The following is a 15,481-nucleotide window of genomic DNA, read 5'->3' as shown; positions in this document are numbered from 1 at the left end:
CCATAAAATTACTAGAAGAAAATAAGAATTACCTTTATAACCTGAGAGTGGGGAAGGGCTTTCTAACTATTATTCAAAACTCAGAACCCTTGAAGGAAAAGATTGCATTACAAACTGCCTTACCTAAAAATTTCATACTTGATAGAAAAATAAACTAACACCACTATCACCAAGAAAAGAAATAAAAACCAAGCAAACAAATCTTATAAGTGTGGTAGATTGTTTGCAAAAATAGCCACAAAATTCGTTCCTTTTATTCACACTCTTAGGTATTCCCTTCCCATCCTAACTCTAGCTTTACCATGTTACTTGCTTTAGCCACAGGGACAATAACAAATGTGATGCAAGCAGGGTCTTAAAGCACGTGGGCGTTGGTGCTTGCTCTCTTGCTGTTTCCTGGAACCTGTGACCAACATACAAATAAAGATGAACTGTCTCAACAGAATCCAAACCGTAGAATCTTGAGCAAACAAGTGACTGTTGCTTCGAGCCAAACAATTTTGGGATGGTTTATACATAGAAAAAAGTAACTAATGTAAGGAGCAAAATCAAAATGAAAAAGTTATTTGCAACTCATACCACAAACAAAGGGCTTATGTTTCTAATACACATTTTTTGCTATGTAAATTTCCTTCTTATAAAATTTAAAAGCCCAACAACTCAGTAGAAAAATGGGCAAAGTCGTGGGGTGGGGGGAGCGGGGAGGGATAGCATTAGGAGATATACTTAATGTAAATGACGAGTTAATGGGTGCAGCACACCAACATGGCACATGTATACATATGTAACAAACCTGCAAGTTGTGCACATGTACCCTAGAACTTAAAGTATAATACATAAATAAATAAATAAATAAATAAAACTTAAATGTAAAACCTTAAAAAAAAAAAAAGAAAGAAAAATGGGCAAAGATTATGAACATACAGTTCACAGTGAAGAAAATACAAATAGTTGTTTAAATATATGGACACACGCTCAAACTCATTCATAGTAAGACAAATTCAGATTAAAACTCCCTCAGGATAGAATTTTTACCTGTCAGATTGGCAAAAATACAAGGGTTTGGTAACATGCTGAGCTGGTAAAGACATGAGGAAACAGGCACTCTCATACACTGTGGGTGGGAGTAAAACCTGATAGAGGACAATTTGGCAACAGCTATGAAAATTACAAATGCACACATTGTTTCATCTAGTAACTGTATTTCTAGGAACTTATCCTACAGTGTACTCATATACAAAGTGACATATGCACAAGGTTATGCAATGCAGTATTGTTTATAATAGCAAAAGATTGGCAATAACCTAAATTCATCCCCCTTTGTAGACTTACTCATGCAATGCTTCCAGTGGATGGCCTCCTTTTCTTTTCTTTTCTTTTTTATTTTTTTGAGAGGGAGTCTTGCTGTGTCACCCAGGCTGGAGTGCAGTGGCACAATCTCAATTTCTGCAACTTCCATCTCCCAGGTTCAAGTGATTCTCCTGCTTCAGCCTCCCAAGTAGCTGGGATTACAGGTGCCCACCACCACGCCCGGCTAATTTTTGTATTTTTAGTAGAGACAGGCTTTCACCATGTTGGCCAGGCTGGTCTTGAACTCCTCACCTCAGGTGATCCGCCCGCCTCGGCCTCCCAAAGTCCTGGGATTACAGGCGTGAGCCACCGCGTCCAGCGTGGCCTTCTTTTCTTCTCTCTCCCTTCTCAAATGTTGCCCATCCTTGCAAGCCCATATCAAACTCAACTTTTCATTTGCAGACTTTCATGACCACACCCTTAGCAGTGACTTCTTCCTTCTTCATTATCCTTTTGTATGTATATGCTTATTTCCTTAAATAATATTTACCTCCTTATGGTGAGAAACTTTATTCATCTTTGTAAATGAAATAAGGCATATAGAAGGCCTAACCCAGAGTTTGGTACACAGAAAACAATACTCAACACATGGTGGTTCTGTGGGTCTCCCTCACCACCCTTAACATAATACCTTGTCCTTGGTAGCTGCTCCACAAGTGATTGCTTATTAAAAGCATAGTTGTCTTCAGTGACCATGGGACACACATCAGAGAGGGAAAACTTAGCTTGGGGAGGCAGACATCCAGGTAAGAAACTGACAATTATGAATTCAGAAATGCTGGCCCAATATAATCACTTCCAGAACTTGTGGCCCTATCAGAAAATCATGTTACCCCACTCTACTGTGGCCTCCCATAATGAGAGCTGTATCCATCTCCCAATGGGCGGTCTTAGACACAGATGACTGAGGCCACATACACCCAATCCAAATAACCGATGATGGTTGTGGCCCAATGACTGTGGAAAGACCCCAAAGAATTCAGATTTATAGACTTATTGAAGAAGATTTACTGTGTGTCAGAGATGCTCATATATGCTGTCTAATTTGATCTTTCCAACAAGCCACAAAATCAGAATGCTTATCCCTGTCTCATAGATGACAGACCTTGGCATCAATCATGCCAGGATCCATCAATCATCTATATAGCATGTATCAAGCACCTCAGGAGGTACAACTATAAGATTCAATTGCTGTTCTTAGGAAACTTCAATTTAGTAGGAAAGTGATTTATACACGTAAAAAGAAAATGACTATCGTGAAATCAGCTACATGGCAGATCAAAAGCCTCTCGGGTTGGAAGGAAGGGAGGGAGAGAGAGAAAAAAAAATAAAGGGAGATATAAAGGGAGGAAAGGGGTTGGAATGGTCATTAGGCATGCCACCCCAAACATTTATGAGGAATACAAAAGTGGGATGAAGCCCCAAACCCTCTTTTTACTGCTTCCATAGTCCCTGGATTGGTGGCATCATAAGAATCTTTGGTACATGTGGGCACTTTCTGTGACTTCCTTTCTTCTCCTTTCCTCTCTTTCACTGGTCATCACAGCCAGCTTTTACTTCAGTTTGTCTTTCATCATCATACCTCGTTTCCCATATCCCCCCACACCCCATAACTCCCTTCTTACCAGAATCAAAACAAAACCAAAGCAGGCTATCAAGCCTCTCAGCCTCATGGGATATTCTTGGCTCATGGCTTTCCTGAGGTGGAGCCATCAGTGTCACTGGGTCTGAAAGGGAAGAGGGTTTGACAGCAGTCAGTCCTGTTGAGTCTGCTTCCAACCACTCCACCCAAGGGGCACTTGAGCAGCAATGGGTGGAGGGGATATGGGAGAAGAACCAGCATCTTGCTATCCTAGGCAGCACCAAAGCTTCCCTCACTTGCTTAAAGTCTACTGGAGGAGTGAAGATAAAGGATTAGCACTGGGCAACAGAAACTATGAACTCTCTCCTGAAGTACCTTGCAGGCTCCTCGATACTCTTATCACCAAGTCCGTTATTCACACAGTGGCAGCCACAGTGACCAAATTCATAAAGCAGATCACATCATGTACTTCCTAACAACCTTCCAGTGGTTTCCCACTCAAGCTAAACTGTCCTGGCCTAGAAGATCTGGTCCCTGTTACCATGTCATCACTGCATCCTCTCATCTTGTCATCTGTAAAATGGGAATAAGCATGGCGGCTTTTAGAATGAAACAAGATGACATATGTCACACACAGACACACATACCATCACCACCACCAGGCCATCATGGTAGAATCTGAATAGTAAGAAATGATTCAGTTGAGCAGTTTTGCAGCCATGTGAAGAATGATAGAATCAGGTACCTAGTAGATGTGAAAGGGTCAAGTTAATGGCATGGTTAATCCATCTTTGGACAAGACAATTGGACAAAAGTCTGGCACAGAGAAGTGAATGACAGAGAGAATGGAAACTTGAGGCACTAACAAGTGACATGTTGAACTGTAGTCTCCAAACTGTGATCCATAAAGAGTGGCCGGTCTAAGACTTTTAGAAACGCAAAAACATGTTTACTAATTGTCTAACCCTTGAGCTGGTGGGCCACTAGTATCTAATAAGCTTCATCACACAAGCACAACAGCTGTGTAACTGCTTGCTATGGTTTGGGTATTTGTCCCCACCCAAATCTCATGTTGAATTATAATCCCCAGTGCTGGAGGTGGGGTCTGGTGGAGGCGTTTGGATCATGGGGGAGGATCCCTCATGGCTTGGTGCTGTCCTTGTGATAGAGAGTTCCAGGGAGATCTGGTCACTTAAAAGTCTGTGGCACCTCCCCTCGTTCTCTCTTGCTTGCTCTTGCTTTTCCATGGAATGTGTCTGCCCCCTCTTTGTCATTCACCGTGAGTAAAAGCTCCCTGAGGCCTCCCTAGAAGGCAAGCAGATGTCAGAGCCATGCTTCCTGTACACTCTGGAGAACCGTAAGCCAATTAAACCTCTTTTCTTATTGATTACCCAGTCTCAGGTATTTCTTTCTAGCAATGCAAGAATGGCCTAACACACTGTTCTGCCTGGTCTAACACTAGCTGGCTTTTATACATTAATGATGATATTTGAGCCTGAGTGTAATTCTATAACGTTTCATCCTACCCAAGTTTCATGTTGAAACTGGGCATGTGGGGGATCCTGACAAATAGAATAATTGGTATCATCTAAGCATCTGTATGTACTTGGTCCTTCCCAGAACTTGTAGGGCAAGCATGGACCATTTGAATTCCCATAATCATGAATAAGGGATTCATGTGGTCCACACCCAGGTATCTGTGGTCATGTGGCTTGCTACTAAGAAAACTGGGTGTGCTTCTTCACTAGTTAAAAGCCATCACATTTGGAATAAATAATAAACATTTGCCTGCTTCTGTATTTCTTGAGGTCTAACAACACACTTTGAATAATTTTGTATGTGGGCTCTTTGTATCTTTCATGCCTAATTTCTTTCTTTCTTTCTTTCTTTCTTTCTTTTTTTTTTTTTTTTGAGACGGAGTCTCGCTCTGTCACCCAGGTTGGAGTACAGTGGCCGGATCTCAGCTCACTGCAAGCTCCGTCTCCCAGGTTTATGCCATTCTCCTGCCTCAGCCTCCCGAGTAGCTGGGACTACAGGCACCCGCCACCTCGCCCCGCTAATTTTTTTGTATTTTTAGTAGAGACGGGGTTTCACCGTGTTAGCCAGGATGGTCTCGATCTCCTGATCTTGTGATCCGCCCGTCTCGGCCTCCCAAAGTGCTGGGATTACAGGCTTGAGCCACCGCGCCCGGCAGGCCTAATTTCTAACAGCGTCATTTCCCATCTGAGTTCTGATTCCAGGAAGGTCAAACCCTGCAGTAACTGCTATTGGCACCCGGTGTTCACCTTGGTCCCTGGTCTGATCACAAGATATTCAACACATTCCAAGCTGAAGTCTGAGATCACTATGCCATAGTCAAAGGAGTCTAGTTCCTTAAAAAAAGTGCTGGGTGCCTTTCTAGTATGGGGAGTGGGGGAAGAGACTGTTTTAGAAGCACATCAGGAAGTTGTTACTCAGTTTGATTATGTTAGGCAAACAGAAATTAGTTAACTGGCAGGAAAACACAAAGCCAAGTTGGAACCTCAAGCTGAAACCATGGTTTCAAGTGACTATTTGTCACTCCCTGAAATTGCAGCCCCGGATTATTTCCTTCTTTCCATCAGAGCCAAGGCCGATGACCTGCCAGGGCCTTGTATATCATTCTCTTTCTCCAACAATAAAGCCCATAGTTTACTTCTGGGTTTGCCATCCATGAGCTACAAGAAAACACACTCCAAGCTGACTCTATTGCTGTCAGGCCCCTTTGCAGTGTTTACGATTAGATGAGAAGGGCCACTTGACCTGCAACTGGATTGGCTGGCCAGTGGCTCTTGTTGTTGTTAATTAAAGAAGGAGGAAAGCAGATGTCATACAAGGAGTCCTGATCAAAAACCTTAGAGGGCTGTTCAAGGAACGCAGGGACTGTGTTTACGGTTGGATTTTACCTCAAACACTGATCTGCTGCGTGACTTTGAGGAAGTCCCTTCACCTTTCTGTGCCTCAGTTTCTTCACCTGTAAGATTACCCTAGTGATGAGCTTTATACCACGTACTTGAGTCTAAACTTTTAAAACTAGGGACCCAGCTAACACCCCATTGGTTTCTCTTCAGAAAGGTGTGGTCTTTTCCATGCAGATTGCATTCCATTTCCCAAATACAATGGTCTGTTTCATAGTTTGGGTGATTGGATTTACTGGCTCATTACAGTTTTAAAAATAGAACAAGTCACATAGAAGTACAAATTTACCCCCTGAGGCTGATTGTGTTGGCAGGCAAAGAGGCAGCACTTTCCTCTCTCAGGATTTGACCTGAACACACAGGTTGTATGCATTTGAGGGATTCATATGTGGTCAAGCCTCCAACCTTTAAGCATCAGAGCATAGGAGGAGAGAGGACTGTTGACCCCAAGGCTTGGGATTTTCTACAACTGAGCCCTTGATCTACTACCTCTTTGCCTGCTTGCTGCCTTCTGTCCTCCTTTGTGCAACAAAATCTTAGCTCTCTTTCAAGGCTTCAAAAGCCTCCTCCATGTTGCCTTCCCTGGGCCTTCTTCCTCCTTCCCCTTGCTGAAAGCAGTCTCCCTCCTCTTTCCCCTCTATAAGCACCCATTTGTGCTATACATGTAAATTATATCACACTGCTTTGTACCATGGATATTTGTGCCTATGTTTCATTCTCTTCCTTGAGGTCAGGGACATTGTCTGTGATGTTAGATCCCTTATAGTACCCAGACACGGCTTTGCCTATAATAGGAAAATGGATAAACAAGAAAATGGAGGACTTTGGGCAGGAGAATTCACTGACCTGGTTCTCCTTGTCTTTCTGTCTTGCATGTCATGAACCCTCACTGCATCTGCTCTGTTTTTAGATCTCACTGAGTCCATTTGTTCAACCAACCACCTTATGGGGCTCTTATGGGCACTATGATGTGCTACACAGCTCCTGGGGGTGCTGCTGACAGCAAGCCCTCAGCCCTTATCACACAATACAATTGTCTAGCTAAAAAGAGCCCCTCCTCCAACGTCATGCCCCCTTCCTAGGACAACCTGCATGAATAACTGGTCTATGTGGGTTTATAAAGGTTCAGGCCCCATACACCAATTTGGAACAACTTCAGAGCCTCCTATGAGATTGGCTGGAGCTGTCGTCAGACTGCATCACAGCTCAACTTCTTCCTCTGCCCCATCCTGTTTCCTTCTTCTCCTTTTATAGCTGTTGATCCTAAGAGCACTCTCTAACAGAAGTCATGCACATCAAACTATTGCAGAGTCTGCTTCCCAGAGAACCAACCTGCAACAAGTGGCTACCAAGTACCAGGTACTAGTCTAGCTTGTGGCGTAGTGAACAAGAACAAGTCTCTGCCCTCACAGAGCATACAATCTACTGGGAGAAGACAGACAATAAACAAACACACACATAATAAGTTAAAGGAGGTGATGATCAGAATAAGCAAATTGGAAAGTGACTTAGGAGCTGTATTAGTAAGTTCTGATGCTGCTAATAAGGATATATCTGAGAGTGGGTAATTTATAAATGAAAGAGACTTAATTAACTCAGTTCAGCATGGCTTGGGAGGCCTCAGGAAACTTACAATCATGGCAGAATGGAATACAAACATGTCCTTCTTCACATGGTGGTGGCAAGGAGAAGTGCCGAGCAAAAGGGGGAAAAGCCCCTTACAAAACTGTCAGATCTCAGCCGGGCGCAGTGGCTCATGCCTATAATCCCAGCACTTCGGGAAGCTGAGGTGGGTGGATCGCGTGAGGGCAGGAGTTCGAGAGCAGCCTGGCCAACATGGTGAAACCCCATCTCTACTAAAAATACAAAATATTAGCTGGGCATGGTGGCAGACGCCTGTAATCCCAGCTACTCAGGAGGCTGAGGCAGGAGAATCACTTGAACCTGGGAGGCAGAGGTTGAAGTGAGCCAAGATCATGCCATTGCACTCCAGCCTGGGCAACAAGAGTGAAACTCCATCTCAAACAAAACATCAGATCTCATAAGAATTCACTCACTAACATGAGAATAGCATGAGGGTAACCACCCCCATCATTCAATTACCTCCCACCAGGTCCCTCCCACGACACACGGGCAGTTTGGGAATTATGGGAACTGCAATTCAAGATGACATTTGGGTGTGGACACAGCCAAACTATACCAGGAGCCAAGCAAGAATGTTATTTTTAATGAGGATGCTAAGGAGGCTTCACTGATAAATAACAACGCAAATAAAATGAGGGAGAAAGACATGAAGATATCTTGGCAAAGAGTATCCTAGCCAGGCGCAGTGGCTGAAGCCTGTAATCCCAGCACTTTGGGAGGCCGAGGTGGGTGGATCACGAGGTCAGGAGATCGAGACTATCCTGGCTAACACGGTGAAACCTCATCTCTACTAAAAATACAAAAAATTAGCCGGGTGTGGTGGTGGGCGCCTGTAGTCCCAGCTACTCGGGAGGCTGAGGCAGGAGAATGGCATGAACTCGGGAGGCGGAGCTTGCAGTGAGCCGAGATCAGGCCACTGCACTCCAGCCTGGGTGACAAAGTGAGACTCTGCCTCAAAAAAGAAAAAGAAAAAAAAAAAAAAGAGTGTTCTAGACAGTTGAAATAGCAACTTCAAAGACTATGCCAAAGGAACAACAGCAAGGAGAATGGTAGCAGATGAGGACTCAGAGAGTTAGATCATGTAGGGCCTTGTGGGCCTTGTGTCAATGTTCTATTTTCTGTATTGGGATGTGGGTTCACAGGTATTTATTGGATTATTTAAAACAATAAATAAACAAAATTTAGAAAGAGGGCCAAGCACTGACAAAAACAAGTGTGTCATCAACCACAGATTATGATTCTATGTGCCTGAAATTTAAAAGAGAGAAACGTCTATTCAAAATCCAAGAGGAGATGTTGAATACATGAGTCTTGCATTCAGGGCCTGGACGTACACTTGAGAGTCACCAGCACTTAGACAGGACACTAAGATGGAGAGGGTGATAGAAACGAGTTGTCTGGGGGCAGAAGCTGGGAGATCCCAACATGAAAAGATTGGAGACCTGAGTAGGAAGCAGTAAATTCAACTGAGAAGAAGGGGCCAATGAGGAAAAGGGAAGAAGAGGCGACTCACTCATCAAATGGTGCTCGAAAGGTCAAGTCAGAAGAGGTCTAAGAACTGGATTTGGTAAAATGGAAGTCACTGGTGATCTCAAAAGAGGAGTTTCAGTAGAGGAGTAAAGACAAAAGTCCAATCAAGTGAGAGCAAGAGAGACTAAGAGGACAGGAGGAGAAGACAGTGAGTATATAAACAATGATCTTGTGGATTTTGCCATAAAAGGGTGCAGATAAATGGGATGGTAGCTGGAAGGGATGTGGAGTTAAAGGAGGGACAATTGAAGATGGGAGATATTCACTCTTCAGTGACAATGTATTAAGCACCTACTTATTTTCAGGTGTAAAATTACGTACTGAAAACTGTGTAAACTCCTTTAGCAGGTGTTGTGGGTGCCCTGTGGACAGGTCTGTGCAAGTTTCTAGCATCCTGCATCAGACACACACCAGAGGACCTCTTTGCTTTTCTACCTCAGGGATTCCTCCAGAACTTCTCTGTATACTGATGGGAATTATCCCATTGAGAGGCAAAACTGATCATGCAGGAGAGAGAAGAGTCAATCAGTAGGAAGGGTAACATCCATTGCACAGTTGGGAGGGTTAGCCTTAGACAGCAGCTGGGACAAGCTGAATTATGATGAGTGGGAAGGAGCCCTGTGGATAAGGTTGCACGTGGGCTGGTTGACTTTGTTGTGGGAGTGTGTGGATGTTCTCTTCAGATTAATTCTATTTTCACAGTGGAACAAGTAGTAAGACCGATAGCTGAGTGCAAATTGTGGTAAATGAATTTGAGGTCTGAGGAAAGAGGAAAGAGTATGAAATGACTAGCCATACACATTCACTGCACGTCATATACCAGGCACTCTTGCAGGCACCTGGGATAGCACAGAGATCCCTGTCCACGCAGAGCTCACACTCCAGTGAATCCACTAGAGAAATGTGCTCAGACTGCCGGGCAGCACTCGGGACCCTCTTGAGGTTAGAATCAAAGCTATGAATGAGAGCAGTCCCATGACTGTGTGTTGGTCAGCTAAGGGATTCTGATGTCCAACAGAGCACTGTCTGGAGAAAATGAAGTAGGAGCAGAGACATTAAAAATAAAACCCATCAATTTAAAATATCTACCTAAAACTAAAGAGACCCCAACTTAGGCCGGGCACAGTGGCTCACGCCTGTAATCCCAGCACTTTGGGAGGCCAAGGCAGCAGATCACCAGAGTTTGAGAGTTTGAGACAAGCCTGACCAACATGGAGAAACCCCATCTCTACTAAAAATACAAAATTACCCGGGCCTGGTGGCACATGCCTGTAATCTCAGCTGTTTGGGGGGCTGAGGCAGGAGAATCACTTGAACCCGGGAGGTGGAGGTTGTGGTGAGCCAAGATTGCACCATTGCACTCCAGCCTGGGCCACAAAGTGAGACTCCATCTCCAAAAAGAAAAAAAAGGGACTCAAACTTTATTGATTGGGTCTACACGCCCCCCATACCCTTCTTTATATGCCTATTCCCACCGCTCTAGTTCAAACACTCTGTTCTCAGCTGAACTATTGCAATAAGCTCTTAATTTATGTCTCTTTTCCGTTATTTTCTCCAGTTAGGCCAGTCCACAAAACTTGGTTAGATTACTTTGCTGTAATTATAACTGTCAACGTGTCATTCTCCCGCTTGGAAACCTAAACAGCTTCTCACTCCCTACAGAAGAAAATCTGTCTAAACTTTTATTTATTTATTTATTTGTTTGTTTGTTTGTTTGTTTGTTTATTGAGATGGAGTCTCGCTCTGTCGTCCAGGTTGGAGTGCAGTGGCATGATCTCGGCTCACTGCAATCTCTACCTCCCGGGTTCAAGCGATTCTCCTGCCTCTGCCTCCTGAGTAGCTGGGATTACAGGTGCCTGCCACCATGCCCGGATAATTTCTGTATTTTTAATAGAGATGGGGTTTCTCCATGTTGGCCAGGCTGGTCTTGAACTCCTGACCTTAGATGACCCACCCGCCTCAGCCTCCCAAAGTATTGGGATTACAGGTGTGAGCTACTGCACTTGGCCTTATCTAAACTTATTTTTATTTTCAGTGCTCTTTTCAATCTGGTTCCCAATGTACCCATGCCATTCTTGCATTGGCACATTTGAATGTCCTACTCCATTCAAACTAGATTACTCCACGGCCCTTGACCTTCACAAGCTTTTCACAATCATCATGCTCTTCCTTTGGCACACAGCACCCTCTCTGCCTGTCTTAATGAACTTCTCCACAATTCAAGGGCGTGCTCAAGTAACATCTCTCTTCCCACCCAAGGCTGCAGTGAGCACTCGCCCCTTGACTTCCATCCCAACTAATGCCCCTAATTCCAATTGTTTATATTATTCCTTTAGTTCTCTTACATGCTACCTACATTTATTAAGATCTTTTGTGTCCCTTTCACACCTCTACAGAAAAGCGATGCCTTAGTTTCTCTGTCTGATCCTCAGCAATGATGCACTTGGAAAGTCAACCTTTCTTCAGCATTTAATTTTGTGTGCTGACTCAGAGGCAAAAAAAAAAAAAAAAGAGAAAAAAGGATTCCTTCAGGGAGCCCTCATGCGGACACCTCTGACTGGTGGTTCCAATTACAGGAAGCTCACAAGAGAAGCCACCTCCCATTTGTTTTCACTCTATTAGGAAATTCTTTGTGTTAATTCAACATTTTGTCCTATGACCCATTAAGTAAAGCTCTGTTGAAAGCAATTTAATTAAAACCCTTGTGATTTTTGCAAGATTGCCAAAAATTTTAGCCTCTCTAGGCAGAACCATGGCTGGTAAAATGCAGCATTTTCAGATATCTACATATCAGCCAGGAGCCCAGCAACTCCGGCTTGTGCAAAGTTGAAGTTCTGAGAAGTTCCTCCCACTTTGGTTGAGGTCACTTGGCTGGTAGACAGATTTTGTAAATGTAGCTTACTGTCAAAAAGCTGTAGCATACCAAATACAGCCTCCCTTTCCCCATACATATAGACACATACACCCTCTCTTTCTTGCCTAAATAAATATAATAGCAACCTTGGTGAGCCAGCATAGTCTCAGCAATTACAGATAAAAACAGCAATTAACACTTCATAACATCTCAAGTTCTTGGTTCTCCAAATGAAAAGTCACCCTGTTTGAAGCTGAGTCTTTTCTGCACCCAGAACAGCCTTTCTATTATTTTGCCCAGTAAAGATTTATTGAGGGCTTACTATATCAAAGATAAATGGAGTTGAAGTAAACAATACAAAGGAGTAAGCTCTTAAGAGGTTTACAAACTACTGATAGAAGGCAGGTAATATAAGGTTATTAAACTCAAGTTCAGGTGCTAGGTGAGATATGTAAATTGGAAACAGTGGGAATAGAAGGAGGGATAACTTGGGTAGGAAGGGAAAGGACAGTTCAAAAAAGTCTTCAGAGAGGACGTTGTAAAAGGTGCTCAGTTGATTGGTGGTTCCTCATTAAGTTAAACATAAAATTAGCATATGATCTAGCAATTCTACTCCTTTGTATATACCATCCAAAATTGAAGCGGGTGCAAACAAAAACTTGTACACATATCTTTAAAAACAGGTGGGGTAGGCCGGGTGCAGTAGCTCACGCCTGCAGTCCCAGCACTTTGGGAGGCTGAGGCAGGTGGATCACAAGGTCAGGAGATGAGACCATCCTGGCTAACACAGTGAAACCCCGTCTTTACTAAAAATACAAAAAAAAAATTAGCCAGGCGTGGTGGCTGGCGCCTGTAGTCCCAGCAACTCAGAAGGTTAAGGCGGGAGAATGGCATGAAGCCAGGAGGCGCAGCTTGCAGTGAGCTGAGATCCTACCACTGCGCTCCAGCCTGGGCGACAGAGTGAGACTCCATCTCAAACAACAACAACAACAACAAAAAGGTGGGGTACTAACTAGTCCAATGTGGCATTAGTTTTGCTGTTGTAAGTTTGCATAGAATAGGCAGATTGTTTAACCAATTAAAAGTGATTACTTAGATACGGCAATTTTCTCAAATTCAGGAAGTTGTATTAAAATGGTAGTTTGTTGTGTCAAGAGAAAAGGTCTTTACGATATTTTATTTAAAGATAATCTTATAGGAACACACACTTGGAATATGGCCTTATTTTATGAGGTACTTAAAACTAATTTAATGGGCCTGTCTGGAAAAGATAAAATGTTATGCAAGTGAACTACTTCTCCAAGATTCTATCCGTTAAGTGATAATGGATGCTGTTTACTGGAATGGGGTAAGCCTTTTGCAACCATATTTTCTGATCAAAATAGTTCAAAGGGTCACAGATGAAAGGAAACCCAAAGTTTACCTATGCTTAGAAACACTTACACAAAAGGCAGTCCACTGCTTATTGCTTGGAAAGTAGCCACAGGCTCTTTTGAAACACACTTTAAGTCACTAGTTCAGCTTGGAAACACAACGTCTACTCCCATTTGCCCTAGGGCCTTGTTAAAGTATGACATTGGTCAGAAATCCTTCATTTCCTTCTTGATTACCAAAATAGTTAAATTGGATCCTTTTTCCAAGGGAGTATCATAGCTCATTAATTGAAGGTCTTTAAAGCAGGCAAGAACATTGCTACTGAGCGTGAGGCTCCACAGCAGCCCTGGCCCATGGAAAACAACACAAGCCACATCTGTGGCTTTACATTTCCTAGTAGCCACATTAAATAAGTTACAAGAAATGTGAAATGAATTTGACTTATATATTACCTAACCCAGTATGTTCAAAATAGTATCATTTTAACATGTAATCAATATAAAAATTATTAACAAAGAAAACTAGGTGGGAAAAAAATGAAGAATGAAGGGAGAGGGATGAAAGGGAGAAGGAAAGAGAGAAAGAGAAGCATGGAAGAAAGTTCTACAATTTGCTGGCACAAAGATATTTTTTCTGTGATATAAACACCTTTTCCTCTTAACCAACACCACTCTCATGGATCCAAATCTCCACAAATGTGTAAGCACACTCATCTATACACACACACATGTCCCCACAGGAGAGGGTGAAGAATCATTTAGCACTTAATTATGGTGCTGCTTCTAGGTATCAGACATTATTCAGTTGGTCTAGGTTACCCCTCTAGGTTCAAACTCCTTCTCTCCCTCATCGGTGTCAGTTCAGCCCTGCCAAGGCCCATTCTCCTCTGTTGATCTTCCTCATCACATCTGTAAAGTGTTACCTTCTTGCCCCCAAACTGCCGCTTCCTCCATGTCCCTCATCTGGTTAGTAACATCACTGTCCACCCTGACCCCCAACAGCATCTTAATTATACCATCTAATGACTTTTTCAGTCCTTGCCTGCTTAGCTTAAATGCAGCATTGAGTCATCCAAACATTCATTCAAAACATACTCGTTAAGAGCTTGCCATGCGCATCATGGTGCAAGGCATTAGCAGTACCAAGACATAGAAGGCTCTGATGTCCTCTTTTCCTTTGCCTTCTATCCCATTACATCATCTTTATCTCTTAAATGTTCAATTGTTCCTTCTACCAAAACCCTAGAAAACCGGAAATTTCTCTCACATACCACAGCTAACCCTTCAGCAGTTGTGTTGTTTCTGCCTTCAAAACGCATGTCAGGTTTGCCCTCCTCTGACCATCTCCATTGCTCCCATCCATGACCCAACCACTGTGATCTCTGGGCACCAGCTCAGTGGCCTGCTGGTGGGTCTTCCACTCCACACTTACTTTCTACAGTCCACAGTAGACAAACTGGGCCTTTAAAAAGCAAGTCAGATCATGTCACTCTCCTCAGAGCTCCCAGTGAGGTCCCCAACACATCTAAGAATAAACTCCAAGACCTTTTACCAGCGCCTACAAGGCCACAGCCAAAAGTCTTCTTTCCCTGCCCAGCTCCTGCTGGCTCCTCTGCCTTCCTCTCTTCCTCCCCTCCCCAGTACTCACTCTGCTGCAGCCCTGCTGGACCCTGCCTGGCTCTGCAGCCATTCCCCAGACACAACCAGCTGTTTCTCAACTCAGAATCGTTACACATCTCATTCCTCTGCCTGGAATGCTCTTCCTCCAGACCTTCTTATGGCCGCCTCTTCTCAGGTTTCTACTCAGATGTCACTGTCTGAGAGGCTTCTCCTTATTCAATCAAAAAGCGCTCCTCCACCCCCACTCCTCTTCCTCCCTCCCCCACTTCCCCACGTCCCATCAATCTCAAGCCCTTATTCTGCTTTATTTTCTCCATGGCACTATTTAAAACCATATTACATATGTATGTGTTTGTCTATTGTGTGTATTATTTTACATTAGAATGGAGGCTCCAAGAAGTCAAGGCCTTGCTATCCCAGGATATAGAAAAGCACAGGGCACACAGTAGGACATCCCAGGAAAAGCATGGGGCACACAGTAGGACATCCCAGGAAAAGCATGGGGCACACAGTAGGAGCTCCAGTGTGCAGATTCTCCTCCTCCTCCCACCTCCTGAGTGTAGGTGGTTCACAAAAGCTGTTCTCAGGAGCC

At 43.6% G+C, this 15,481-nt stretch overlaps 1 protein-coding gene across 6 annotated transcripts in view; it reads right to left on the bottom strand.

The window, feature by feature from the left end:
• VTCN1 (V-set domain containing T cell activation inhibitor 1) overlaps positions 1-15,086 on the bottom strand; it is a 95,038-nt gene extending 79,952 nt beyond the window's left edge. For 2 of the 6 annotated variants that reach the window (XM_015430459.3, XM_015430454.3), the window contains exons 1-2: positions 14,918-14,955; positions 2,976-3,077 (exon numbers count right to left, since the gene is read on the bottom strand). Coding sequence is in view for 2 of the 6 variants with exons in the window: in XM_015430437.3 (XP_015285923.1) it covers positions 2,976-3,077; positions 14,918-15,005 (190 nt within the window). In the remaining 4 variants the exon portion in view is untranslated. Of the gene's footprint in view, positions 1-2,975; positions 3,078-14,917 lie in introns of all 6 variants that reach the window. The other 4 variants (XM_015430465.3, XM_073998164.1, XM_015430437.3 and 1 more) reach the window with 3 other exon arrangements.
• Positions 15,087-15,481: the final 395 nt, after the last annotated feature.

Source organism: Macaca fascicularis, chromosome 1 (genome assembly GCF_037993035.2).
Source record: "Macaca fascicularis isolate 582-1 chromosome 1, T2T-MFA8v1.1".
Lineage (NCBI taxonomy): Eukaryota > Metazoa > Chordata > Mammalia > Primates > Cercopithecidae > Macaca > Macaca fascicularis.
This window is presented reverse-complemented; position numbering and strand designations above follow the sequence as displayed.